Source organism: Drepanopeziza brunnea (genome assembly GCF_022702325.1).
Source record: "Drepanopeziza brunnea f. sp. 'multigermtubi' strain 214-2 chromosome Unknown ctg5, whole genome shotgun sequence".
NCBI classification, from domain to species: Eukaryota; Fungi; Ascomycota; class Leotiomycetes; order Helotiales; family Drepanopezizaceae; genus Drepanopeziza; species Drepanopeziza brunnea.
Window position 1 is genome coordinate 1830531 of NW_027094068.1, and position 27497 is coordinate 1858027.

General features: G+C 48.4%; 7 protein-coding genes across 8 annotated transcripts; 4 read left to right on the plus strand and 3 right to left on the minus strand.

Moving 5' to 3' along the window:
* Nucleotides 1-31: 31 nt before the first annotated feature.
* Nucleotides 32-432, minus strand: L3040_003844 (uncharacterized protein; the record flags this gene model as incomplete). The annotated part of the gene is made up of 2 exons (XM_066156560.1): nucleotides 32-301; nucleotides 379-432. 2 exons carry the CDS (start codon nucleotides 430-432, stop codon nucleotides 32-34), a joined length of 324 nt encoding a protein of 107 aa, XP_066012141.1.
* Nucleotides 433-4582: 4150 nt separating this feature from the next.
* L3040_003845 (uncharacterized protein) lies at nucleotides 4583-6733 on the minus strand (the record flags this gene model as incomplete). Its single annotated transcript, XM_066156561.1, has 3 exons — nucleotides 4583-5041; nucleotides 5130-6247; nucleotides 6580-6733. 3 exons carry the CDS (start codon nucleotides 6731-6733, stop codon nucleotides 4583-4585), a joined length of 1731 nt encoding a protein of 576 aa, XP_066012142.1.
* Nucleotides 6734-8831: 2098 nt separating this feature from the next.
* On the plus strand, nucleotides 8832-11491 carry L3040_003846 (uncharacterized protein; the record flags this gene model as incomplete). Its single annotated transcript, XM_007294545.1, has 3 exons — nucleotides 8832-8850; nucleotides 8915-9549; nucleotides 9599-11491. 3 exons carry the CDS (start codon nucleotides 8832-8834, stop codon nucleotides 11489-11491), a joined length of 2547 nt encoding a protein of 848 aa, XP_007294607.1.
* Nucleotides 11492-13158: 1667 nt separating this feature from the next.
* L3040_003847 (uncharacterized protein) lies at nucleotides 13159-16773 on the plus strand (the record flags this gene model as incomplete). Of its 2 annotated transcripts, none has more annotated exons than XM_007294544.1 (1): nucleotides 13159-16773. In XM_007294544.1, the coding sequence occupies one exon, from the start codon at nucleotides 13159-13161 to the stop codon at nucleotides 16771-16773; it is 3615 nt and encodes a 1204-aa protein (XP_007294606.1). The 2 variants fall into 2 exon arrangements, with proteins under 2 accessions (XP_007294606.1, XP_066012143.1); XM_066156562.1 differs by having other exon boundaries at nucleotides 14833-16773.
* A 4180-nt stretch (nucleotides 16774-20953) lies between these two features.
* On the plus strand, nucleotides 20954-22921 carry L3040_003848 (uncharacterized protein; the record flags this gene model as incomplete). Its single annotated transcript, XM_007294543.2, has 7 exons — nucleotides 20954-20993; nucleotides 21071-21202; nucleotides 21295-21323; nucleotides 21385-21415; nucleotides 21485-21773; nucleotides 21826-21952; nucleotides 22010-22921. 7 exons carry the CDS (start codon nucleotides 20954-20956, stop codon nucleotides 22919-22921), a joined length of 1560 nt encoding a protein of 519 aa, XP_007294605.2.
* Nucleotides 22922-23785: 864 nt separating this feature from the next.
* L3040_003849 (uncharacterized protein) lies at nucleotides 23786-24175 on the plus strand (the record flags this gene model as incomplete). The annotated part of the gene is made up of 1 exon (XM_066156563.1): nucleotides 23786-24175. The coding sequence occupies one exon, from the start codon at nucleotides 23786-23788 to the stop codon at nucleotides 24173-24175; it is 390 nt and encodes a 129-aa protein (XP_066012144.1).
* A 326-nt stretch (nucleotides 24176-24501) lies between these two features.
* On the minus strand, nucleotides 24502-24860 carry L3040_003850 (uncharacterized protein; the record flags this gene model as incomplete). The annotated part of the gene is made up of 2 exons (XM_066156564.1): nucleotides 24502-24654; nucleotides 24732-24860. 2 exons carry the CDS (start codon nucleotides 24858-24860, stop codon nucleotides 24502-24504), a joined length of 282 nt encoding a protein of 93 aa, XP_066012145.1.
* Between the last annotated feature and the right edge of the window lie 2637 nt (nucleotides 24861-27497).

Genomic DNA, 27497 nt, shown 5'->3' on the forward strand with positions numbered 1-27497 from the left:
TTCCGTACTCAATACCTCCCTTATCCCATCTTCAGATAACGCGAAACATGTTTTCCTTCACCCCTCTTTTCAGGCCCACTGCTTTGCCACCCTCGTATTCCACCCCAGCGCCTCCTCCCTCCCCTGAAATGCTCTCCAGCCTCAATTTCAGCTCTTCATCTTGCTCCAGTACTGTCTTTTGTCGTTTCGGTTTCTCTCCCTCTTCCTTCGGCTCTTTCGCATTTGTGGTTGGTTCCGTAGATTCCTGGCCCTCCTGCTTTTTTCCGCTCATCGCGTTCGTGTCGAAGAATTTACGAGGCGACTATTGAAAATTGGAGATCAGCCTCCGTAACACTCGGAATTTTCAGAGCCAAGCCACGGATTCCAAGATGTCCGCACATTTAAGTTCCATATCCCTAATGGAGCCTTTGTTATGATTCTCTGTTTCGACATCTGCAAGCGAGAATTGAAAGTGGCATCGAAGATGGGATTCATGCGGGCTTCATTCTCATATTTACGGTAGATTTACCGTTCCATTACATCGGCTGATCTTCTCCCGTTATTAGGCCACCTGTCACGTGACATCAGAAGCCGTATCACTGGCTGGCAAGATAGAGCCTGTTCTGCACCATCGTGGCAGAATGGCCTCTACCTTGCTATAGAACACCCGGTATGCTGGCCTGTGTCTTTACTGTATAGTCAACAGTACCCGTTCCCCCTCCGGCCTTTTCTTCGTTAAGGCCAGAAAATTTTGAGCGAGAATATCGCGCCTGTGTCCAGTCTCCTTTGGAATCCAAGCTGCATGGCAGCGACTCAACGGCCCGCTCTTTCCCAATGCGGCGTCAGAATTCCTTACCCACTTTGAGACCCGCATGACGATGGAACGCAAGATCTGTCTCGAGAACCAGATATCTGCAACTAAGGACGTGCTTTTGTGTATAAAGTATAAGACGTACGTCCTTTCCTATTGTGTTAGTATAGGTGTGACCTTCTGTTTCCCTACTTAATTCTCATCTTTTTCGCTTCTCTAATGTCTTTTTGTGCTGCATCTCTGGGTAGTTGTATACCCAAACTCGGCCGTTGGCAAGCGCGTAGCAAACGCGCAGCAAACACCCCCCCCCCCGCGTAACGAAATTCATTGCTGCGATTCAACCTATCGTTGTCAAAGCTTATACTGCTTTTGTAGATCAATATTCCAGGACGTTGCAGAACTTAAAGAAATTATATTGCAGATACATCCAAGTAATAGACTTGATAGTCTACTACGTATACCATGAGGGCTTGAAAGGCTGAAGAGTGTATTGATCCAGCAAGCGCGGCATGAGAGATCAATTCATGACTTGGAATGGTTGTTTTATAGCCTCGTGTGGAAACCTCGTTCATGAGTTGACTTCTGTCCTGTGATGTGACTGTAGTAACTTCTGGATGAGTAGCGTAGTATTGTGTGATTAGGAGTAATTCTTTGCAGTCAAAAAATCAGGGCTTGTCCCCATGTCTGGGTGTTCGGGTTAGCTTGTACCTTGGAGCTTAGCTTGTAGGATTTATAGCACTTGTATGGTTCTCAGTGCGAGTGGGAATAACCCAACGACTTCACAATCAAAGCTTATTTCTAGCATCGCCATACTATGGTGCCTCGCATTTGATCATGATCACCACTCGATTCTCATTCAATTTCCTATCTTTTCCTGTGGCATATAACACTGCCTCTACTCCTAGTTTCCCTAGTCTCCGATGTTCATCTAGGTAAGAATGCAACCACAACGGCTAGAAAAGTTTGGAATGCGGGTGCGGGCTCATATGTTCATATGGGGATCGTCAAGGTGTGCAATGTCCAGAGTAAGCCAGGAAAACGCGTTTCTGATAGCGGATCGTCATTACAGCAGTGTCACAGTCACCTGAATTTGGATGTCAAGGGCCCAACTGCTGTCGGATAAAAATCCTTTGTTGAGTTTGTACTCAGGCCAGCCCTCCCATACCCCGGTATCACCTGTGTACTTCTGTGGCGTCTGCTCACTCTTGGTCTGACGTCTTCTTTGGATTCAAACGGATACTCTTCACCGCTTTCGGGTCCGTCGTCTTCCCCTTGTTTCTCTCCGGGTTTTGGATTTGGCCTACGACTCATCCCAAAACCCTGATTCGAGTTCTTAAATACTGCCATCAGGAATCTTATCGGCATATAACCTCTATATTCCCGTCTCATAAGTAAGCCTTAGTCTGAGACTTTGTAAAACCATTTCATGTCTTCCTTAGTAGCTTTCTCGTATGTACGCAGGGCTTCCTTTATGCCAATTTTGCCAAGCCATAGGCGAATCAGTTCAGCACTACTCCATCCTTCCTAACTTGTCGCAGAATTGCATATTCACGCTTCAATGAGCCTGGGCATAGTGATAGTAATGATAATTGAGTGGGACCATCACTTCTCTATCTTGCCAATATGAGAAGTAGCCATCATTGTACGGTGTCTAAATTCAGCTCCGAGCGCACCTAAAGTTCTCAAGTGGCCCTTTCACCTTACTCGCTCGGTCCTATCAAAACGAAAATTACTTCCTTCGCTTCACTTCATAATAGTCAGACTCTATGGCGAGACCGCCATTTCCAGAACATACATTTTCATAATGAGAGTGGGCTAGTTTCGGCTCTCAGAATCAGACCTTGATACCGATCTCATTTCGTGCAAGTGTCAATATCATCAGCTCACTCTACCCTGACCCATCTACCCCGTTAGGTAATCAATGACCTCTCAATGCTCTCCCAGAAACATACAAAAGCTCCTACAAATTATCTTGGACAACCCTACTGGAGCAAGAAACGAGCTATGCTTGAATCGAATGAATAAGTCCTAAGCCTGGCGCGCAAGAACGTCTCTCTGTATCGGCCAGGAATGCCCAATCATGCGACGTCAACACGGTGTTTGTCTTTTAAAGTGAAGGATCTTTCATTATTGGCAGCTATAAATCCAGGAGCTACTGCTGCCATAGCTATATACTGCTGCCATCAACTCAATCTGACCTCTTCCCTATCATGGATATTTATTCGAGACTTCGATACGCTATTTAGCAATCTGGCAGTAATATCAAGGCCGCGTCAATCACCGTCCTTGCATGTGATGGTTGGAAGGGTTGGCTTGTCTCAGTCACTACGACTCTCCTTCGTCCCTGCATGATACGTCGCTGGCGTAGAGATGGAAATTTGCTATGACCTTGGGATCTGTCTAGGTCACAACAGAATTTTGGACGTGTCGTCGGGACAATAAGTATGTTACGAATAGCCTTGATTCCCGCAGTCTCCACTCGGCCATCACCAAAAAAAGACAGCTATCATAAAGGCGTGATATCCAAACCTTCAGTGAATACAAAGATCGCTAGAAAAAAAATTCGGCATCCAAAGCCAGCGTAGCGTTCTCAAAAGACACGTATCAGCCAATGTAGGAGAGAACAACACTTCTTTCACCCCGAGCAACACATTCAATGACTTTTTCTTTGAATGTCAATACTTTTTTTTTTTTTACTCGCAATCCATAAGTGTTTCCGTCAATCCAGTGGGAAATAGAAACACCTTGGAGGAGCTAGAAAACTAGCTTATAGTTTATATTGCAACGTCAGAAGAAGATGATGTTGCCAAGTGTAATGTTATTCTCAACCATCTAGTATCGGCCTTTCGTGAAAGTTCTGCATGCATACCTACTGGATTATTCGTAGTGTTGTCCTAACATCTGAGTGCTTAGAAATACTCCTCCTCCTGCTACCCCTCAAAAAAAAAGTTAAACAGATTCTAAGCCGTGAGCAGCATTCGGAGACCGCACCTATCAATATAAAAGGTACAGGAAAGGCTTAAATTAGAGAACAGCGTCGAAAACAGCCTTGGAAAAACCCATACCCCGGCCGGAGAGAATGCCCGAAAACTTAGCCGCACGACCGGGGAATGATACGACTACGACAGCCCCCATTATTCCTTTAAACGGAGCGGCGGGTAACTGTTCGTAAGGCGATAACCTTGCTTAATTGGGTTTAAATTAATTATGGCATCTTGAATTACTGGCTGACAGACTGACTGGCGTACTAAATATCTGGGTAGGAAAGGAAATAGATGTGTTAATTCGCAGTCGATATGATTGGTTGTGGTTGGCACTTTTAATGCGCTGTATACAACGTTGAACGTAGGCGGATTGGGATGTGGTGCTGGTATGGTGTGGCGTGAATTCTAGGTGCAGAAAGGAAATATAGTGGACTTTCCAGTGGTAGTGGTAATGATTGAGGGGGATAATTAAAAGAGATGACTGGAGGTGAGAGGATACATTCACGGCATCCCAGCTCCTTCATGGCGTTGCTCCCGGTACAAAAACAAGAGGGATAGGTTTCCGAAGGATAGTGAAGGAGTTTATCGTAACGTCCGCTTGCCATCTCCTGGAACGGGGCAAGGAAGGAGGGTTACGGGACGGAAAACATAGTCTGGACACAATGGAATCTGCATTTTCGTCTGGACTATATATAAATATCCTACACATCCTACATATAAGTACAAATGAAATATATACACCCATGTATCAGTGCACCCAGCCATCCTTAATGTAGGAAAGGCCGTCAGTCCTTCCCAAGTCTTGCCTCTACTTCTTCTCATCATCATCACTATCATCCTCAGGCGGCATGTCCAGCACTACCTCCGTGACCTTCTCCCCCTTCTTCTCTCCATCCTTCAATGAAAACTTATACTTGCCCCCCAGCACCAGGTCCTTCGCCACAATTTCCCTTGTGCGACCAAGACTCTCGATGTCCGAGATTCTCTGCAAAGTATTCTGAAGATGTTCGTCGAAGCCCTCTTCTTCACAGATGGACCTGAACGCGCGCTGCATCGGAACGCTGTCCGCCCGCACGTACGCCTGGCTTGTGATTGTGAATAAGTTATTGTGGTCATAGTCTTTGATAAAGTCGGCTCGTGTCATGATTTGACGCGCTTTGTGCAGCGGGATTTGCGGGATAAGGTGGGAGCCGTCGGTTAAGGCGTAGGGTGAGTCTTGGGATTTCTCAGCGGCAACGAGGGCTTGGGCTAGGACCATTGCTGCGGACTATAGGATATGTGAGTGGAGAATGGGAGGATTGGAAGAGAGAAAGTGATGAAGAGGAAAAGAGCTAGGAGAGGGAAAGGGGACGCACGGCATATTTCTGTTGATCCATCACGTCGTCGTCCATTTCAGTGCCAAGGATCCAGCACTGGTTCAAAAACCAGCGCTTCTCGGTATCGATAATGGCATCGCATGTCTCGAGCATATCTCTGCTCTTGGCGACGCGGTTGAGGAAGGTGAGGCGGCCGCCTACCCGGTCGTAGACTTCGTCCATGATTTTCTTGTCGGGCTTCTCGCTGAAGTATTTGAGTCTGTATCGGGACAACGCGGATATGGCTTGGTTCTTAGGCAGATCCGTAACGGAAGTGATTTCCATTCGGGTAGCGAGTTGCTTCATCCGTTCATAGACCCAGTAGTCATCGCTGTTGAAGACCATCGTCACGAGGTTACTGGCTGCCCATTGTTCAGCTCGCTGCTGTAGGAGCTCGAGGAGATCCCGACCGTCGTCGTTGTCGCGGAGGAGATGCACAGAATTGATAATCACGATCAAGGGTTTACCGAGTTTTTTGCGGCGCTTCAGAGCCACTTTCTCGAGCTTGTTGAATGCACGTTCAATGTCGAGGAGAGCGGTGCTCTCTCTTGGCCCGCGTTCAGAGAAGTAAGACCCAATGTAGTCCTCATGAAACTCGAAGTCTAGGGCCTTTCCTAGCCGAGTGCGGAAGATCTCTAGGTCGGCGTGGGCTTCAAACATACTGCATCCCTCGCCGTCGACCTTTTGCATGGCGTCCAGCAGCATGCTTGATTTGCCTGTTCCTTTTTCTCCGATCAGGAGATGGTAGTGACCCCTTAAAGATCCATTAACGATATCATCTATCTTGGCCTGCTCGTCTCGCAGGATCCAGTGCTCGTCTGATTTTCGAGCTAGCGGTGGCGAGGTAATGGAGTTTGGGATTTGCTTGCCTATTGCCGCAAGTTCGAGAACGGGATCTCCAGGTTTAAAGGCGCCTTCCATCTTGTGGATAACTAGCCACTTGTAGAACTTGTGATACAAGTACCCGCCGGTACCAAATCCTGTTCCGAGGACGACGATGCTTGCGAACGCTGTGGCGGCAGCTTCGATCATTTTTTTCGACAACGGTATATCATCTTGGGCGTCGCTAAGCCTTTCGGAATGGTAGTTCCGCCGTCTGGGAGGACTGCGGATGTCTCCTTGGGTAGCGCTGTTAGCTGTCTGTCTAAGTATACTTCAACATGTTCTTGCAGCACATGACCCACACGTGATCATCTATCTAATGTCCGCTGGACCAGCCAGCGAATTCCACCCGGGTAGCCAGTACCTGGACCACAAAATCTCGCAGATACAGCTAATCATGGAGTGCTGAATATTGATATTTGATGAGACAAGTCTGGTACCTATATGCATCTGGCCGGAGCAGAAGAAGCATTTATCAACGAAGGCATTGGGACCGGACCGGACTCTCCATGCAAGGGGGGGACGTATTAGGACAATATAATAAATACCAAAGTTTCGTTCTACTCACGTAATTCCCCGACATCTCCAGATTTTCCCGGGCGATTCGTCGCGGTGCCAGTCCTCCCCAGGGCTGGCGGTCTCGTCCAACGGCGCGTCAACAAGCGACTGACTGCAGCATATCGATATATCCGGCGAGGATGTGTAGCTGGCGCCCTCTTCATCGTGAAGCGTATGGGGGTTGCGTTAGTCCGAGAAGAACCCGTCGTTCGTATTCGGCCAGCTGAACTGCTTGTTGAGTGGTAGATGAGTGTGATGTATCGGGAGAGTCCACGTCGTCGTTGCTTGCTTTGCTTTAGGTTTCTGGTGTTGTGCTGCTATCCAGTAAATGGTCCGTGGGAAGGACCCGACATCGAAAGGTGGAGACTACTCTCAAAAAAGGTCTGCACCTTGGATGAGGATATATACAACCTTTGTAGATCATCGATGAGAGTATTCTATATACGAATGGATCACAAAATAATTCCTCAACTAGAGATATCGGATGAACTGAGGCTCAACGCGGCTCGCAGTGCATTTCCTGATTGGATCGAGTGACTTGATCAGCAGCTCGGCGAATAGATATTCCGGGATTGAGCCTCAAATCTTGGCGCCGGCTACAAACAACGGAGTCTTAACGACATTCATCCATGGTTTTTCTTATTGATCAAGCCGGAGCCCTCGTACGGATTTGGAATATCGTGTAGAGACTACCTGTATTCACCGAGAATGTATTACTTGTACTATCCCTTCTCGTCACAAATTCGCAATGTAAACAACAACTCCTAATCACGTATCACCTGGGAGAAAAAGTTTCAAGATAAGCAGCGGGAAGGCTTTGATATGCTCCGGATGTTGTATGAAGGACTTCCTGTAAAGACCATATTTGGGTGCCCTCAAGAATGGATTGCTGGCGCGTTTGCTGGCTTGGGCCATTTCTGCTGCCCAGTTTGGTTACAGCAGATCAAGAAAAGTCACCCATCTGCCCAGTACAAAGCAGATTAACTTGCTTCAATAGTGGGCTAGCTCAGAGAGCCGAACAGCAGCTCTTAATTGTCAAATGAAGAAACACTCTTATTGACAGCAGATAGTGTATAGATTGAGTCGATGTACTATTTTACAAGGTCAAGAGGGTTACAGCCCTATATTTCCAAGGATCCACTGGCCTGGAGATATTACGATAGTGTTCCGATTGCAAGCAGGTCAGAATGCTATACTTTTGACACCTTCGCATAACCAGCTTGAAGACATGTGTCAATATCATCAGTTCACATCTGCAGGGATTGTGGTTACTATTAATCAGGACATAGACTGCGCGACTTGGCCGTCCAAAAAGATATTTTCTGAGCCGAAAGAACCCTCTGCCTTAATGCAACCTTTGTCTCCCCGGATGACCTCAATTCATCTGGACACTGTTATTGAACCAATGTTGAAATGGGATGCATACCTCCTTTCTGCATTGGAAGTGGCAGGATATGTTTTTCCTAGTCTGAACTCCCCCGTTCCAAAACCACAATATCGCAGAGAGTGATACAATAGCTTTTTAACTTTATCTACCTTGGGGAGAAGCTTAACATGAACTGAAAGATAGGTTCAGCTACAGCGAGTAAGTATCAAGTAAAGTCAAACCTGTAGCAATCAATCACAAAGGGGCTTCTTACCAACATAAACGCAAATAAGAACTAAAGCGATTCTAAAATGCCAGACTCTGCGTCTTCATCGGATAGCTAGCTTCAAGTGTGCTTGTATATTAGCATACTTGTGCCAAGAGAAACTTGCTGAGAGAAGTATACTTCAGACCGGCAAAGATAAAGGTGATAGGATGGACTCATGGCGTCGGCAAAATACTGTGGGTGGCTGCCTAACTCGCTTAGCCTTTTCTACGCGTCCGGAGATGTCAACGAGTTCAAGTTTCCTATCGACGACGCGATCTCCGCTTTCAACACCAACCTCAACAGCATCGACCTCTTTGACCTCCGACCACAAAATCTCTCGACCACACCCTTCTAAGCCCTACAGCTCTCGCAGCACGCTGGAATACGCGTACTTTTCACTCCCGTATCATAATTCCGCGAACTTTCTTCCTTGCACTGTCGCCGCGCAGTCTCTGTGTTTCCTGCGACTCGGTTTCGATCTCCGAGGACTGTTTACCTGATCTCTTCGATCTCGACTCTACCTTCACCTCCTGCAACTCAATTGCATCGACACAGCAGTGTGCGACGCGCTTCATCGGATTTTCGGTCACATCATTGAGTCCAGCGCAGCTAACGCTTCTCTTCCACCATGTTTTCTATCAATAAGGGTGAGCTTACAATTCCCTCCAATCAGCACCTGTGTGGGGAGACATCACTAACCTCCAATTAAAGGTCTCCAGAAGCAAAACCTCCCAAAGTTGAAGGATGTACACGAATTTTGGGTTTTGGACCCCCAGGGACGACTAATCTCTAACTTCTTCGCGTCTCTGGATCCTTTGCCTCCCACATCCCCAGATCTTAACACCGCTGAAGCAGGAGATCAGCGAGAGAACTCACAACTGGGTGGATCGAATTGCCCGAGTGATCGGTTCACAGACCCGGGCAACGAGACCTTGATGAACATTACCAACCTCATATCATGCTCGACCAGAAGTTTAAAGATTAGTCAAGAGAATATCAAGCGTCAGCAGGGCCGCATACCTACCTTTGATGAGGAGCACGAAATCAGGGGAACAATTCCAGTATCGACAATCCGTACATACTGTCTGCAGCGGTCTTTCGTTACTAAATTCTCTGAGTTCGAACCTCTCTCCGGCCTGACTGCCTTAGACTTTTTACGAGATCTCGAGTTCAGTAGGCGAGACCATCTGCGAGCAGTAGGAAAACGGCTGTCTCTGACGATGCACAACTGGCGAACGGCTCTCATAGATGAGGACAAAGCACTGGAATGGATGGAAAGAGCGCAAGCGCGTGACATGAAAGCTCAAACATTGTATGCCGACCTGTTCGTCAACTTGAGGATCTGGGTATGTCTCCTTTCGGATCGGAGAGAAACATCTGCTAACATTCGAGTAGATTATGATCGCAACGCTAGTCGACGAGGACTTTTACGAGGCCAATGCTTTAGCGATGTTGAACACCCTCTTCCCACCGGTCGTCAATGAAACCCCAGACGCTTCTTTCGACCCCAACACATTGCTGGAGCTCAGATCTAAATATTTCGAGTATCTGCATGACATGAGGACAGGATCTACAAAGATATCTGAAACTCTCGACATGTACCACAAGCCAAGCCACCTGAGATCATGGTTCCGGGTTCGAGAGACCGTCGACGAGTACCTGAACGTGGCGGAAGCCATGATCGAAGGGGTGAGAGGCATCAATAACGTGAAAGACATGGTGGTTTTAGGCACAAAAGTTCCTGTTCTGAACCCCACGGAAGTTGCCGCAAACCCAAGTCCGAAGACAACAAAGGCTCCAAGAAAGATGTTGAGTATGATCAATTTTCGCCCTGGTAGACACGCTAGCTCACAGACCGTCTCTGGCACGAACCTTGAAGGCTTGTATCCAACAACTTTGTATTCCCATTCGACAGCTGATGTACAGCTCACAAAGCAGCCACAGTTGGGCCAGTCGACTGGTAACCTGGGAGGGATTCACAAGTCAAGAATCGACGCGAAAGTTGATTCCAACACAAACAAGACTACCTCAGCTGCTACTCAGCCAAAGATTGACCCTGCAGCCCTCGCGCACGCGGAAAGATCCCTCACTTCTCCGGTCGCATATCATCCAAAGGATGATAGTGCATCAAGCACACGAAATCGTGCTCCAACTCTCAAATATCTCGGATTTATTCCCCCTATCGATGCACCCGAGAGGCTTAGCGAGCGTGCCTTCGCTTTAGATCCGGCGACACCTTCCCCAGAGTCTGGCCCGTTCGAAGTACATAGCAGGCTTCCCACTGAGACCTCTGTCGAAGGAATTGGAAGATACAATTCAATTTCTCAACCACGTCGCCCCCGAACATCAAAAGAGGTAGTTTCGACGCTGGGCAATTCACCCAATCGTGGGAAACTGCGAAGAAGCTCACTTCTTAGATCAATGGAGAGCCTTCACACCACTCCTACAATTCCAAGAAGCCCATTAGAGTCTGTGGAAGAGAACACACAAGTCTTAACAACGTCTGTCGATCTAGACACTCCAGAAAGCGGAAAATCGTTGAGAAAACCTAGCCCTCGCTTAGATACCGCAGGACCTCCGCCAGATGTGCCTCTGCCGCCAAAACCTTGGAACAGTCCGGAACAGTCACTGGTATCAGCTTCAAAGCAGGTTGATCGTGGAAGGAAGTCAGTATCGGAGAAAAGCGACGGTGCGGACTCGGTTGTTGTTAACAAGGTTGTCAGCAACGTAACCGCTCCCGCGTCTGCTGCAACACCACTCGCTTCCAGCCCTCCAAATATTGCGTACCCACGTCAACGCGTGCTGAGTTTGGATTACCAATATCAACGAGCAGATCCGCCCCGTCCGGTTCCTCGTAATGACAATTATGAGTTCCTCAATCACGACCCCTACTTTATCCCCCTGGATACTACAACTCGAGCACCAACGTTAAAGAAAAAAGGCAGTCTAAGCAGTTTGTTTGTCCGGCATAAGTCGTCCGCAAGTTCAATCAAGGAGGAGTTCGGCCGGGGAAACCCCTTGGGCATCTTTAGTAAGATTAAGAACAGTAGCAGCAAGAAAAAGGGCGGCGCAGGACAGAGAGAACCGCCACCTCGCCATACCCCGCGATCGGCAGGATGTGGAAGGCTACCTAGCCGTGATGTTACGGAAGAGGAATTCGACTTCGTAACCCTCTGGTCCAACGTGACATACCCGCCGAGACTTGATGCGTATACCGTATCGCCACCAGCTGAAAATGAGCATCCCTCAACACCTCAGGCAAGATCAAGGAATTTCTCCAGACCCTGATTCAAGATTTGTCCGCCGGGAAGGAAAGGGTGCCAACGAGCCGCTGCATATCTCTAGCTTACATCGGATGCTAGGATGTAGTTTATGCTGGTCTATCCTTTTTTTTTCCTTCTTTTTCTTTCCTGTAGCTCCTGTGCCTGCGTTTGGAAATATGTAGATATGAGTAATAAATCTTGCTTTACCAAACGATCCCGCTGCTATTCTTGACTTAATGATGCCGGAGGTTTAGATCAGCCCCTTTCTTTTCCCTTTCCTGATAAAAACCATTCCTGTGAAGGAACTTGAAGTAGAAATCACAAATGCGGGATGTCCGGGGTAGCAGTGTCATAATGCACATCTATGACATTTACTCCTCTTGAATGTTTGGACTTGAAAAGTCTTTCCACCCTTCGGGTACTCAGAAAGTGCCTAGGAGACTCGGAATAGCTTTTTATATACGGATATGTTTTCCAGGTCTTCTTTTGGTGGTTGACATCCATTATTGCTAGCCGAGCACGTCCCCTCGAAGGATCTTGGCATTTTGTCCTGCAGACAGGAAAGGAAGGCCCATTTTCCTCTTCTACGAACGTGGTATAATTGTGGTTTGGCGCTTCGCTCTCTCCCCTTTTTTGCCGTTACATGGGCTCCTCTCTCCTTTTTACGCTGCGGGAGGGTCGGTCCTTGAGCAGTTACCCAAGGGCATGTCTTGCTATGTCATGTCTAAACGGATCTACTTTTATTGTCTGTATCCATTAACCTCGGCATTCAAATTGTAGAGTGTTGTTCATCTATCCAGTCTTTGAGATTGGGTCATGGTGCGTCTATCTATTGTGGATGGAAGAGCTCCAGCATATACCTGACTGCGAATCAAGAGATGTATAAGAATAAAATCATGATAGTATCGAGGGTGAAAAGGAGAGGGAAAAGAGGTAACGTCTGTTCGTCGTAGTATTTATTGTATTGTATTGTCTTGTAATGACGATGTGATGATGGTTCAGGGAGGAACCAACTACTCGTCGATATATGCGTGTGCACGTGACATAGCAACGTGCCTAGTGGAGTGGAGAGCACGTGGTAGTGGGGCCTGATACAAGGCCAATAATAGACCAGGAAGTCAGGGATCAGGAACGCCAACTCCACCACACTATCTACTGCTAACCATGTGAAATGTAGAATCAGGGAGGCTGTCCAGCAGCATACAACGAAGAATCAGGCACTATCTTTCCTTGTTCAAATACTCGGAGGATTGTTCAGGCAATTGTAATGGTTTCAGTTCCGCTCTGATGTCACGTGCCTAGTTCTTTATGCCTGATGAACAAGGCATCATGAATTTTTTATCAAACGACGCGTCGGCCACAAAACCTAAATTCAAAATGGGCTTGAAACTTCCAGACGCTCCTCGCTCTCGTCTGTTGGCAACTTGATCAACGACCCACAATGTTGCAGAGATTCAAAGGACTATTTTCTTCCTCAATTCCCCAATCCAGCAATCTCAACCACGGTGAGGGATCCTCTGGTAAGTTTCAATAGAATTCTGACAGCTGTTCATGATGGGGTGGAGCTACCCGTAGCGCGACTTACAAAAGCTGGGTGTGGGGCCGCTGCTTGCAGATTTCCTTCTGCAATTGCAACGGTTGGAATTTGTGCTTTTGAAGACGCGCTGGCTGACCGAACGACGTCTGCAAGAAATGAGTCGCGACGAGATGGAGACTGCCAACGGCTTCGACGAGGTAGCTGATGCACGACCTACAACGGAGGAAGAGAGAAAGGAAGAGGATAAGAAGGAGAGGAAGCGACTGAAAACCTTAAGGAAGCTGGACAAGAAGAGGAGGAGGCAGAGCCAACAGGCGCCAGATTCGTCGATGATGGACTCTTCTCTGATGGGCTCTTCGATCATGGAGGAGTATGCTGCCCCGGAAATGGCGGCAGAAGTAGAAGAGAAGAACCCTGCACATGCGCTCCCGTCGAGCAATGGTACCAATGGACATGTGAAAGAGATGCAGGAGCAGGAGCAGAAGGAGCCTGTGGAGGAAGCAAAATCCAAACAATCCCGGAGAGGCGCCCGGTCCAGAAAAAGACGATCGAAGGCTGAAGCGGCCGGGACCAGCGCCATCGATAATACCCCACAACCTGCGGAACCCATGAATTACGAAATAGAAAGCGAAGATATTGTGTCTGCGATGAAGAAGGGTCGTTTGGCCAAGAGTCAGAGCACAGAGGCGAAGGTCAAGAAGTCAAAAAAGTCTAAGAAATCGAATCCGGAATCGGAGGTTCAGCCAACCCTTGATGAGGGAGAAGGCGCTGCTGTCATGAACGCTCAAGATCAGTCTAACAACCTAGGTCAAACCCCAGGTAAGATCAAGAAGGCAAAACAAAGATCGCATAGGTCCCCCCACAAGCAGTCGCAGAACAATGCTGCGACCGACGAGGACGACTCTGCCTCTAACTTGTACCCATCCCACAAGCCTGCTCCTTACAACCTATCAGCATCCCACTCAGCTGTTCAGGAAGATACCTCTGAGGTAGAAGCCCGGATTCAAAACAGTGCCGAGCTATTAGCACTCGAAGAGGCAGCAAACGAAGAATCGGCACCTAAAGGACCTTCAAAGAAAGCTTTAGGCAAGAGAAAAGTTTCTGATACGGCGATGGGATCAAATTCTAAGCGCAGAAAATCCAAGGTTAAGGCAGCAGAAACGGCCGAGTCGACCGAGTACGACTTCATCTTATCACAGATTGCCCCCGTCGCAAACGATGCACCGGAACCAAGACCACGCAGCAGGTCTCATTCCGTTTCGAGCCAATCACTGACGAAACTTGGTGAAACTGCTGCCCGGCTCTATGCAAGCCAGATGGAAAATAAGAGGTATTCGCCTGCTCCTTCGGATGCCAGCTCGCTAGGACCCCCACCTTCCAGCACTTACATGGCATCAAATATGGCATCGAGTCTGCAACGGAGATCTACCCCGATATTTACACCTATTAACAAGCTTCAATCCACTGCTTCACACATCAAACCCCCAGAGGGAAATCCTGATGAGCCTCCCTCACCACAGCCGGAACCGTCGCAACCGGAACCGGAACCGGAACCGGAATCGGAACCGTCGGTTGAAATACCAGCGCAGACTCCCAAAGCTGTCCAACCCCGGAAACGTGGCCTTCCTGCTGGTAAGCCGGAGTCGTCACAGGCCAAGACCAAGGCTAAGAGGAAGACGTTGAGCCGAGAGAGCAGTGCTGCTAAAACACCTAAAGCCAAAACGCTTAAGAATCCGGTCACTAGCCAGGTCACTCCCTTACCAAAGGGGGCACGTCTTCCCGATGATGATGCTCGTGCCATCGAAGCTGCTGTCCAGTCGTACAGAGATATGAACGACCTCGAGCAGAGGGATATGAACGCCATTATTCAAGATGATGCTTCCAAATCGAAAAACAGACAGTTCTGGACGCACATGTATGAAGAAGTTCCGAACCTACCACAAGTCAAGATTCTCAATCGGTGCCGTCGCCAGTTCCACAACTTCGAAGCACGCGGATCGTGGACCGAGGAGCAGGACCAGGACTTGAAAGATGCTTATGAGAGACGTCCGGGCAAGTGGAAGCTAATTGGTGCAGAGCTCAATCGATTTCCAGAAGATTGTCGCGATCGCTGGAGGAACTACTTGGTGTGTGGAGACAATCAGGTAAAGGTTTCCTGGGATCTCAGGGAAGAGGAGAAGCTGAGGAGGGTGGTGGAGGGAATTGCGAAAGGTTTGAGGGCCGATAAGCAATTCAAATCTTCGACGGACATCTACAGCTTTATGGATTGGCAACGAGTCAGTGCCGAAATGGGCCATAAACGGAGTCGACTTCAATGTCAGATCAAGTGGAAGAAAATTCAAAAGCGAGAGGAGGAGGAACCCGAAAGCCCGGGAGAGCAAGATCTCGTGCCTATAGCCAAACCCGGATGGCGCCTTGAGAGCGCCGAGGCGGACGCTAATTCAATGCTTCCGGGGGAGAAACTCCAAATGCTGTACCAGATCAGGGACACCAAGGCCGGGAGGCAAAAATCGATTCCGTGGTACCAAATTCAACAAGAACTCGGGACTTCTGGGAGAAGAATGGCCTTCAAGATTGCACTTAGGAGTATGAAGGAGCTCATCGAAGATCACGAGTCCATGAAACTTCAGGAAGTCGTGTCAGCCCTCATCGACTTGTATGAAAGTGCTGCTCCTGAGGAGCCGGACATCATGAGGGGTTTAAGGATAGGCAAATCTAAGCGCAAGAGAAAATATGTGTCCGAGGATGACAACGGCGAAGAATCAAACACAATCAAAAAGAAGCGAAAGTCCAGTAAGACAGAGAGCTTCAGCGCCAATGGTGAAGGTGCCAGTACTGCTGCAACGGCTGAGATGAAAGATGATAACGACAAGACGCCTCCGGTTTCGGCCAAGCGACCCAAAAAGCTACGATCACGCATGAAAGCTCAGAATTCAACTGAGAGCCAGGAAACAAATGATCATGTATCCGATGCCGGCGGTGATGATATTGGTCCTGCTTCCCAGGCCATTAAGAAAAGCAAGTCCACGCGCAAATCCCCTGGCCAGAAAGCAAAGAAGCCTATTACCAAAGCAAGGACTTCGAAGCGGCCTCCTCTGAGTGAGTATCGGGTGGTGGAAAGCGAGGATGAGGAGCAGGTGGTTATGGAAGACCCGATACCGAACCCAGCGCGTGAGCATGCCGTTCAACCCGAAAATGAAGTTCAACCTGACGACGAGGTGCAGCAGGAGGAAGATGAAGATGCACCATTAGACGAAAATGATCCGCAAGATGACGAGAGCCGCCCTTACCTGGATATTCCCCCGCCAGACGAACCAGAAATCCCGGAGTCGGAACACGAGATGGACAACGGCTTTCAGTCAGGACAAAATGGCTATATGATGTATGAAGACGAAGAGGACATCGAGGACGATGAGTATGACTACACTCGCATCACCCATGATCAAGAGAGCGTCGATCTCGGTGATTCTCATTCTATCGTTGCAAATGGATTCAATAACGGCAGCTCTGATGAGATGGACAGTGTCGAAGAGAATATCCACCTTCGACTCGGCAGAGAAGAGAGTGTAGATCTTGACACCCCACGGAAGCAGGCGTCGTATCCCGTGACGCACTCCGGGGAAGACGATGATAAATTTGGACTTGGGGTCAATGGCTTCAACAACCGCTATGTGAGAACGGGGTCCATCAGTTCTGATGCAAGCAGTATCCCAGCTGTGGCTTTCGAGGGACAGAAGGGGCGGGCGAGGGTGAAAAGTATGGAGTTGTGACATGTCCTCAAATTTGTGGTACTCATATCTCAATGGTCAGTCGACTTCATGAGATTGCCGGGACGGCAGCTCTTAGCGTTGAGAATGGAATGCACCAGTTCGGACTCAGCGGGAGAAGCTGAAAAGGCGTACAAGCATCCATTACGAGAGCCATAACATAGATGCGCTCATTCTGCTCGATAGGCCAATAAATATTACTTAGGTATCCTATACGTGCCACACATCTCCTGACTTTTGACTTGGATTGAGATTGCTGTGAGATGAAGTTGCAAATTTTTAATTTTCGCATGTAAAGTTGTTTTCTTCCATCTTTCCGATGTGTCCCACGCCTGGTTTCAAGCTCTTTCATATTCTGGGTCTTCGTATTCAATTTATCCAGGGGTATCTTGCGGGCTTACTGAAGGTAACATTCCACCAATTGGCGGCTGTAGAATAGAAGTTGTCCATGTACGAAGCGTGCCCATTCTCACTCGACTTGTCCCTCTGTCAAGGCTTAAAGCAATTGACGAAAGGTGATGAAAGGTGAACGTATGTACAAGAGTGTAGGAGCACCACAAGTGTCCTCCTCGCCTTGAGGAAAGTTCTGGTGCTCCCTGCGCCCTACCCTTTGACTCACTTGGCAGTGGTTGTTTTCTGTGCTGTGCACTGTCCATTGCGACCAGCCACATCACTCCGAACGCCGTTCCTCGCGTTCGAGAAGGTCCTCGCTTCTGGGCTTCCCGACGAGGAAAGTGGTGGGGCTTGGAGGGCTGGGTCTATTGAACAAGGCATTGCTTTAGCTCAGGTTTTGTCTCGGGTATCGATCGGTAAGTCTACGGAAGTTCCTCGGATCTTGCTCTGCATACACGATTGAATGCAGGATTTGCGAAGCGTCTGGCGAAACTCAAGAATATTCTCGTTCTCCGGTGTTGTGTTATCTCTTGCCGGATTTGGAACGAGCTGCATTCTGGGCATGAGGCGCGTTTTGATGGTCGAGCGAGCGACACTGCTGTTATGTGGAACATCATTCGAGATGATATTAATCTGAGATTTCTTTTATTGGAGCGCCTTCTCGTTCCGACTAGTAGTTGTCATATCCACCGACGCCTTACGGAATCCACAGAGAGATATGTAGGTGGATATTAATAGACCCCTGTACCGGCTCGCAGATATTATGTTCCAAAGGGAGCGTATCGGTAAGCTGGTTGTCACAGTCTCTCAGCTCCTCTACGTTAACTGGCTACTTACTATTCACGTAGGGTGATTTGTCTCGAAAGTCACAAACACCCCCATGGACGCCAATACTCTGAGAACAAACCTTCTTGAGGAGAATGGGATGCTTTCTTTCTTACAATCCCATCTTCATGCCCTTAATCAAACGTGGTCAGGCTACGAAGTCTGTGTGGTACAAGGTTAAATTTAGTAAGGTCAAACTGTATTACTACGTCGCAGGCGTAAGTATTACCCCTCGAGGGTATGGAAAACAGGGGGTTTAAAGTGGAAACTAAACTTTTAAGGCACCCTCGAGGGGTAATACTTAGGCCTGTACCGTGGTACATCTCCCGACCCTTGTCAACCGGTCCAGCCCGTACGTACTTACTTAAAACGGTGGAAGGGACCTTACACGCCAGAGGGACGTTGCATGAAGTTAACTATACCATACTGCGGGCTAATCCTGAGGGTTTTGCGCCGTTCTAGACCAATCGCATTTGTGCTCGACGCTTGCGTGCTGAGCTCGATCAACTACTGGCCGCATTGGATTGCATTCGTGTAGCAGCCTTGCCTCGTCTTCTCGTTGGAATATCCTTAAGCTTGCTTAAAGTTCAGGGCCAGGGGCCGACTAAGACCCTGCGTTGGGCTGAGTTTGATAAGGTTAAAAAGGCCTTATTTTATTCGACAGCGAGGTCTGCTTATTCTTACAACTACCGTTGTACCCACGGTACAGGCGTAAGTACTACGTATTACCCCTCGAGGGTGCTTCAAAAGTTTAGTTTCCACTTTAAACCCCTTGGTTTCCCTACCCTCGAGGGGTAATACTTACGCCTGCGACGTACCACGGTACAGGCCTAAGTATTACCCCTCGAGGGTGCCTTAAAAGTTTAGTTTCCACTTTAAACCCCCTGTTTTCCATACCCTCGAGGGGTAATACTTACGCCTGCGACGTAGTAGTACTACGTACAGTACGTAGTAGTACGTACGTACGTACGTAGTACTACTATTCTTGCGCGTTTTAAATTCGAAAGTGTATTTTTACTAAGGGGTTTAGCAGGGGCTTGCAAGGGGGAGGGTGGCAGTGAACCTTGGGTACCTTTAGAATACGGCCCTTAACCTTAAAAAACTGGCAGAATTCTTTACATGTCGAGCAATTACGCCGCTGCCGCCGCAACGATGAGAATTCAAGACCTTTTCAATTACGAACCTTGAAAGCTACCGCGCTACGAATACTACGATGAAGTACAACGTACGTAGTACTACGTATGTACCACTACTTGATTCGCAAGCGTCAGCTTTTCCAGCTTCAACGCTAATTTTAACCTCTTGAACTTTTACGCAATTGTACGACTTTCGAAATAGCCTTCGACCTTTTACGCTAACGCTTTGCGATCAGCCTCGCTTTCTTTTAATTCAAATGCCTCGTACGCCAATTATACGAAAGCCTAAAGCATTAACGATTCATTCCGATCGTATTCGAATTGAAACACCTTTACTTTTCAAAGTCAAATCGAAAGAAAGACAAGAGAAGTTGAAGTATACGGATAGACCAATCCGCTTTGCTAAAGCATCTTCAACTACTCTTCAAGTTCACCGACGGGGACTGACGGGGACGTAACCTTGCTTTCGATACGCTAGAACGATAACGCTTTGAAGAATAGCGTTTCGAATCTTTTTGACGCCGCCGAATTGCTTAGCACTATATACCTTACTAAGAATCCCTTTCTTCCGAGCTTCGCGGATACGGTTAACTGGCTACTATCCCCCCCCATGAATAAATACATGTCGAAAGTATAATCTTGCGAAGGATCTTATCAGGGCTTAAACCAATCAATTTATAAGAATACAGCCTTGAAAAGTATCTTTAATTTAGTAACTAGTCTGTGCAATTGAGTTGACAGGGCTTTGAGCCATTCAGAAGCCACCGCTCTACGATTGTTGTACTACACTTCGTATGAAGCTAGACTGGGTCCGACATTTAAACATGGGGAGTACCAATGCAGCGAAGTGAAAGCTACTACTCTCCCCCCCCATGAATAAATGTCGGACCCAGTTTAGGCCCATAAATCATAGAGCGGTGGTTTCTTAATGGCTCAAAGCCCTGTCAACTCCACTGTATAGACTAAATACTGGCTCAAAGATACTTTCCAAAGCTGAATCCTTATAAGTTGATTGGTTTAAGCCTTGGTAAGATCCCCTTGCGAAATTATACTTTCGACATTTATTCATGGGGGGGGAGAGTACGGTACAACACGTTGTACGTAGTACGTACTACATATAATGATATTGGATTAAGCGAAAGGGCTACCAAGGGATTCCGCATCCTCTGGTTTTACGTAGTAAATGAGACCTTGGCAAGCCATGCGCGGTGGAGACGGGCAACAGCGATAAGTGGCCGATTGGCAGGAATTGATGACTCATAAATGCCAAGTATCAAAGTCTATGGCGTTTGAGCCGCCAAAATGAGTAGAAATGCATTTGCTATCGTAGTACATCTTGATACAAGTATGCCAACATGTCTTTGCCCACTCTTGGAACTCCATCAAAACCACCAGAACCACTACTCTCCCCCCCCATGAATAAATGTCGAAAGTATAATTTCGCAAGGGGATCTTACCAAGGCTTAAACCAATCAACTTATAAGGATTCAGCTTTGGAAAGTATCTTTGAGCCAGTATTTAGTCTATACAGTGGAGTTGACAGGGCTTTGAGCCATTAAGAAACCACCGCTCTATGATTTATGGGCCTAAACTGGGTCCGACATTTATTCATGGGGGGGGAGAGTAGAACCGCCTTCAGCAAATACTTCCTTTAGCTCTCAAGCTAGCTGCTTACTAACAAAGTTTCGACGGGTGACACGAGCGGATGCACGCCTTCAGCCTCCACTTCCCATATTTCAGTCAGCTCATCCATTTCAAAAATCCTACCAACATCTCATTTAATCCAATCCGAGTAAGGTCTTCAGATGTAGCAAGCAAGCTGGATTGCTATGATGAAAAGATCACAGAAGGTCGCTGTCATCGGCGCCGGTGAGTCCCAAATTTCGTTCTGCATCGCAGCTGCAGGCCCCGGAAACGCCAGCTGACATACATTTATGATGGAACAGGACCCAGTGGACTCGCCGCGCTCAAAAATCTGAAGGAGGAAGGGTTCGATGTCACAGTGATTGAGCGGAGAGCGGATGTCGGTGGTGTCTGGGCTTTTTCGGACGATGCTGGGATTACTTCCACGCTTCCAGGTGAGTTCTGCACTTCTTCCATTCATATATACCCTGCACTAGACGGGAGACAAAAACAAATTGTAGAATTGTAGATCTGACTGACTTATCAGCGACCATATCGAACGTTAGCAAGTTTGGCGTGCGTGATATTATCTCCCCATGAAATGAAATCCGGCTAAATACAAAGACTTTGTTTACAGAACTCCTTTACGGACTTCCCAATTCCTGATGGTACGTTGATTCCTTTGCTACTCGCACTTTGACCTGAAAAGAGCTGAGGGTTTGCCTTTGGTCTTTCAGATTTCCCGGTACATCCAACGGCGGCACAAACATGCGATTATATCAAGTCGTATGCCTCTCATTTTGACCTCCATCGGCACGTCCAGCTCAATACATCTGTTCAATGGATAAAGCGCAGCGCCGATGATGCGAATTGGCAGGTGTGCACGATTACAAGCGGGAAAGAAGAGATCACAGACTTCTATCGAGTCGTTATCGCAACAGGGCTATCGACCGTAGCCTCTATTCCCAAGTTTGAAAATGCTGATGCATTCAAGGGGAAGATTTTGCATGTCCAGGCTTTCAAAGAGTATAAGCTTCAGGGAGTTCGAATTGATTCACATCGCTAACACGGAGACCAGGCCTTCAGACTTTAAGGACATGGATGTCTTGGTCCTCGGAATAGGGAATAGCGCTGCAGATACATCAACGCAGCTTATTGGACATGCCAAAAGCATCTATCTCTCACACCGTGCAGGTGTAAAGATCGTAAGTGACCCAGATAACCTTCAATCCTTGGCTTGTATAAATTTTGACAGCTTTCAGCTACCACGAAAGATCCGAAACAAACCTCTGGATTTTGTCATCACCCGGCAGAAGAACGTCGTAAAGTTCGCTCTCGATCGGTACATACCAGCCCTCAGCCGTTGGCTTTTCGACCTTACTATCGAAAAGTACTCCAGGCAGTCATTCAAGCTCGATCCCGCGTGGCGGCTATCCCCCGCCCCGTCTCTGGCAAAACACCAACCCTTGATTACAGATAATCTAGTAAGCAGCCTCTGGGCGAAGGACATCATATCTGTACATGGCCTGCGGCGGTTCATCGGCGATGGCGAAGTCGAACTGACGGACGGGACAGCCCTCCACGTGGATGCTGTCATTCTATGCACCGGCTACGAGCCCGACTTCTCAATAATGCCTGAGTTCAGCCCGCTCGATACCAGCAAGAGAGCCGGCATCTACAAGGCACCCCTAGCAAGACTATACCAGAACATATTCCCTCCACAATACGCCGACTCCCTCGCTTATCTCAACTACTTCGCCCTGACCGACGGCGTCATGAAGGTCTCGGATCTCGCCACCATGGCTCTCGCACAGATATGGAAAGGCAGCTACCAACTGCCCCCTCGAGACAAAATGAATGCTGAGATTGACAGACATCATGAGTGGGTCAGAGCGTTAGGGCAGGGTGACAGCGTCTATACCGGACTCGTGAGACCAGGACCTTGGTATGCATTTCTGGACAGCGCGGCGGGAACAGGCGTCGATGAGCATCTGGGGTACGGGTTGAACGGGTGGAGGTTCTGGTGGCGAGAGAGGCACCTGTGTAATCTGATGATGAGAGGCGTCATGACGCCTTTCATGTATCGCTTTTTTGAGGGCAGGAGGAAGAGGTGGGGAGGTGCTAGGAAGGCGATCGTACATGCGAATGAGTGGGCGAAGGCATATGCTGCGTGAGATGGAAAGAGATCGGTAATAGGACTATCGGGTAGACGTCAATCTCTAGCTCTCTGTATATTCATAGCCATCAAAGCTCAGACATGGGCTTTGTTGAGGAAACTTGGAGGCTGCAGACAGAGATTTTACTCCCCCCCCCCCCGAAGCATATCTCTCTGGTTTCTGCAGCCTCTGCCCTTCCCGAATACTGATATAGAATAGATTATATGAGAGGAAAGAGGAACCGTTGCTTTTGATTGTCGAGATTAATTTCAAGCGTATACATCCAATTTCCATCTCGGAGCACTGGTATGATTGCAATAGTCGAAGAGCCGCTGACATAGAGGACTTACCCGGCCTGGCCATCTCAGGGTGCCATTAATAAACTATAAATTGAGAACATCTCCAATGAACATCTCACGTGCGCAGCTGCGCTGAAAAGAAGGCCAGCCACAACTTACAACTTCAGAAATAGACGCAAGCAAGCAGTCAGCTGTTGTGTCCCACAGAGAAAAAATATAACCCTCCTTATCTTCCAAGGCTCAAGACAAACGAGAATGAAGCAAGACAGCCTCGGATTTGGAGCGCGATCAGCCGTAGAGATCAAGCAGTCAGCTGCTTTGTCCCCAATCATACCGAGAAAAACATAACCTTCCTTATCTTCCAAGGTTCAAGACACACGAAAATAAAGCAAGACAGCCTCGGATTTGGCGCGCGATCAGCCGTGGAGAGCATCGTATCCACGGAATCCAGATCTTGAGATAAAATAGCTCTCCATGATGAGCATCGATTCAATATTCGAGTCGCTCGGGTGCCCGGGGCAGTCACATCGGTTTGATTCCCCTACCCATCATCTCCGCGTCGAGTTTCGTGCCCGCCGTCCTCATGGAGCATCCCATGCGCAACAAGGCGGATGCGGCGCTGGGGGTGACTTGCATGGAGGGAGCCATGGACACATTCGTGACTCCGATCGTGCCAAGGTGCGAGATAGAAGGGGACTACAGGTTTGCTGGGGGGCTTCAGGTCCCGCCTTTTGGCAGCATGATGATATCTGGTGGTGCTGGAGAAGGAGGCGAGAGAAGTATTCGACGGACGAGACCGGTGGTCATGAGCGCGACGATCCAGTTGGATTTCGAGCAGCCGGTGGGTCCGGGAGCAGGGCAGGTGATGGGAGATCTCTGCAGGTTTCGCAGCAAGGAGCTCGTCGGGGGGGATCTTCTGAAATCTAGCGCAGCAGCATTCCAGATGCCCGCCCACCCACGCGCGCAAACATGACAAGGCAGATCGAGATGCATACGATGCAGAGCTGAGGGCGCACATGGTGTACCACCTGCTCTCACCCACCGACGTCTCCCAGTGTTCTCCGAAGCCTATTGCAGCTGCGGCCCATGTCTAATGACGACGCGACGACCTAGCTGGAGCAGCCGATCACCACCACAGCCGCGCTACGTCTCGCGCAGTTCGTCGGAAAGGTTTTGCGAATATCGCGGACGTAGGTCTTGTCGCTGGAGATGCTCTTCGTCGCCACGTGCCAGGTCGTCCGGAACGAGCTCTCGCTCTTCGAGCGGTTGTGCGACGTTTCGGGCTACGTACGTGTACACCTACGACCCGGCATCCATCTTCGCCGGCGCCATCGTCGGCGCCGCAATCCTGAACCGGCTGTTCAACGCTGCGGTGTCAAACACCTGGCGGACCACAGCCCGCTGCGTAACATGGCCATCTTCGGCTTCGACGACTACGCCGGTGAGATGTCGCTGGCACTTCCCGCGTCTGCCTTGGCGACGCAGGATGTTCCAAGGCGGCGCTGTTTAGTGGGGAGGGCGGCACGTACGATATTGGGAAGTGGAAATCGTCGGGCGGCGACGACGAAGGGAGTAGGGGTCCGATTGCTCGTGATCCACAACAACAGCGACAGCACGGCTTTGGCCAGATAGTAGTATATCGAGTCCGAGGGCGGCATGTCGAGCTTGGATGGGGCGATAGCTGCGCGGCGGCGAGTCTGGACCGAGGCCGTCCCGACTTGCTGCATCATATCATCTACAATTGACGTGGAGCGGGGCCTGGGTTTCAGCTCGTTCAGCTGGGTGAGAGTGGGCTACTTACTGTACGTTGCAATCTACGTAGTCCGGACCCGTTACTGGCGGTATTCGGAGAGAGAAGGGGGGGGGTTACCTCCCTAGGTAGTAGAAAGCCCAAATTCGCTTATAAGCGAGGCTGTTGATATAAATCAAGCGTCACATTAAAATGATGAGCAAGACGCCGAATTGGAATGGGAGCGGAATACCGTTCGTTCGATCGATCACTAATTGTTGGAAGCAAACTGAACGAAAGCTTTCTCCTTCGCCTCTTTCTACCTCGTGATGCCCTCCCCCCCAAAAGTGGTGTAGACAGTTGTCGACGAAGCGCTGGTCCCCATCACCAAGCAGGGCAACTTTCGTGGTCCTTCCGTATCCATATGCAGGCTCCTCTTTCCTCTTTTTGGATGACACTATCGATTGAGAAGTCCGGAAGTAGCAAGGGTTGTATATCCGTAGGGACAGTACAGTACCGGTACCTGGTCAGAGTGAGTCAGAGCTTCGCCCCTCAGTCAACCGGAATTCCCAGCCTTTCGTTTCATTCCTTCCCATCAAGGTTTCCCCTCCTCCTCTCCATCTGGTTCCCCACCTGAGTATCCCCGCCATGGCCATCAAGGTATTCCGTCGGTACCTAGGAGTTAGGAGAAGCGTCTTACAGGTAATCCCGTGATCTAATTGCCAATTGGTATCCATTTTTTTTGAAACACATCCATCTAACCCCTGAAAAAAGCCAGTACACTATTACCAGGTTTTTATTTTTCAATATTGGGTGAGCCCCACTTTTCTCCGAGGGCCGGAGCCGAACATCACAGTTGGCCCGTGACACACAGTACTACCTACCGGTAATCCTATGCATAGCATGAGTCCGCGTTTGCCTTTGCTATCCGTATTCCCCTTCACTATTACCACTTACGTGGTAGTAGTACCTTACCACCGCTTACATCGCCGTCGCTTTCAACAGGAGGAGTTGACCTCACAACTTCAAGAACCCTTCCAACTCCGACTAACTAACATAACTAAACCACGGTTTCTAAAGCTGGGTCTACTATCGATAAGCTTTTTTTTCAACAGGGCTGCTACAGATATGTCTCGCATACCTACTGCACGCTATACGTCCGATGCACAATCCGATTTTCCTATTACTAGATAGCATCGCTTAAGCACACCTCTTCTTGCTAATGCGGCCTTAATGCTACTTACCTTTCTTGCTACGTACGAAGCTGTAAAGCGCGTTTGCAACGATCACGCTTTGAACCGTGGGTATGCTATCGGTTCTTGCAGACAGCCGTGGTTTGAAGAAACTCAATGAAAAAGGGAAGAGTACTGCAGTCTCTAGCCGTGATATGATAGATGGGAAATGCTTACTAAGGAGAGGAACAAAGGGAAAGATTGGTGCTAGAAGTACCGACAGCGAGGTTGAGTTAAGAATAGTAATAGATTATGGAGTTAAGAGATTCAAGTTCACATACGGAAAAGGCGTTTTTCTCTTCCTCCGATTATCGGACGTGAAGGTATTTTCACTTCGATTTTTTTTTTAAAAAAAACCCCTGTTACTGTACTATTGTTTTAATCGCTCCTCCTACTACTACTAGTATGTACGCAGTACTAGTACGAGTATCCCTCTCAGCATCTGATGGGGGTGGGGGGGTAAAAGTCAAAATCTAATAATAAATACACTAATATAGAAAAGGAAGCGAAGTCGAAGAAGAGAAGAGCAAAAAGAAGAACATTATTCCTCGACGGACTCCTGGGAAGGAGCTTGGTGGAAGGTGGAAAGCTCTGGACGGGGATGGAAGTCGGAGAGCAAAAGCCAAGACTCAAAGTCAAATGATCCGTACGTACTACTGAGTACCCGGATATACTTACTGTAGAAAAGGAAAGAAAAAGAAGAAGGAAACCAGAAAAGAGCCTTCAAGGTGGAAAGTTTCGCATGGCATGGCATGGCATGCCCCCCGCTCCCGGCCTTGAATTCTCCGTGTGCAGGTAGGCAGAAAGGTACGTAAAAGTTTAAGCTCCAAATTCGGAAATTAAAAGAATTCAAAGTCTGAAGGCAGCACGTGGATCACGGGGGACGGGAGACAGGGACGGACCAGAGATCACTGAAGAAACATACTAGTAACATACTAGTAAGGTGAGAAGAGGAGGAAAGTACAAGCAGAGTTTCTCTCAAGTCCGTACAGGGACGAAGTAACTAGTCCTGGCACTTTTTTCCCCATGTTTTTTCCACTTCTCTGTCTCGCTGTTACCTTTCGGAGAAACGTGATCGATTCACCCATCAATTGTTTTTTTCGCTCCTCTATCCATCCCATTCATCTATCCAATTAATTCATCAATAGAAAATAAAGAATCAATGTCATTGGTATATCAATACCATCCATATCCCACCATCCACCTAATGAGTCACTCAAAAAATCATCAATGTACAATTTCTTGATTAGCTAAGCTCTCAGTCTCTCTCTCGCCCTCTCTCACATGACCTGAAAAATCAAAGGTGAGTAAGCAAGTGATAAAACCTTTCCTTC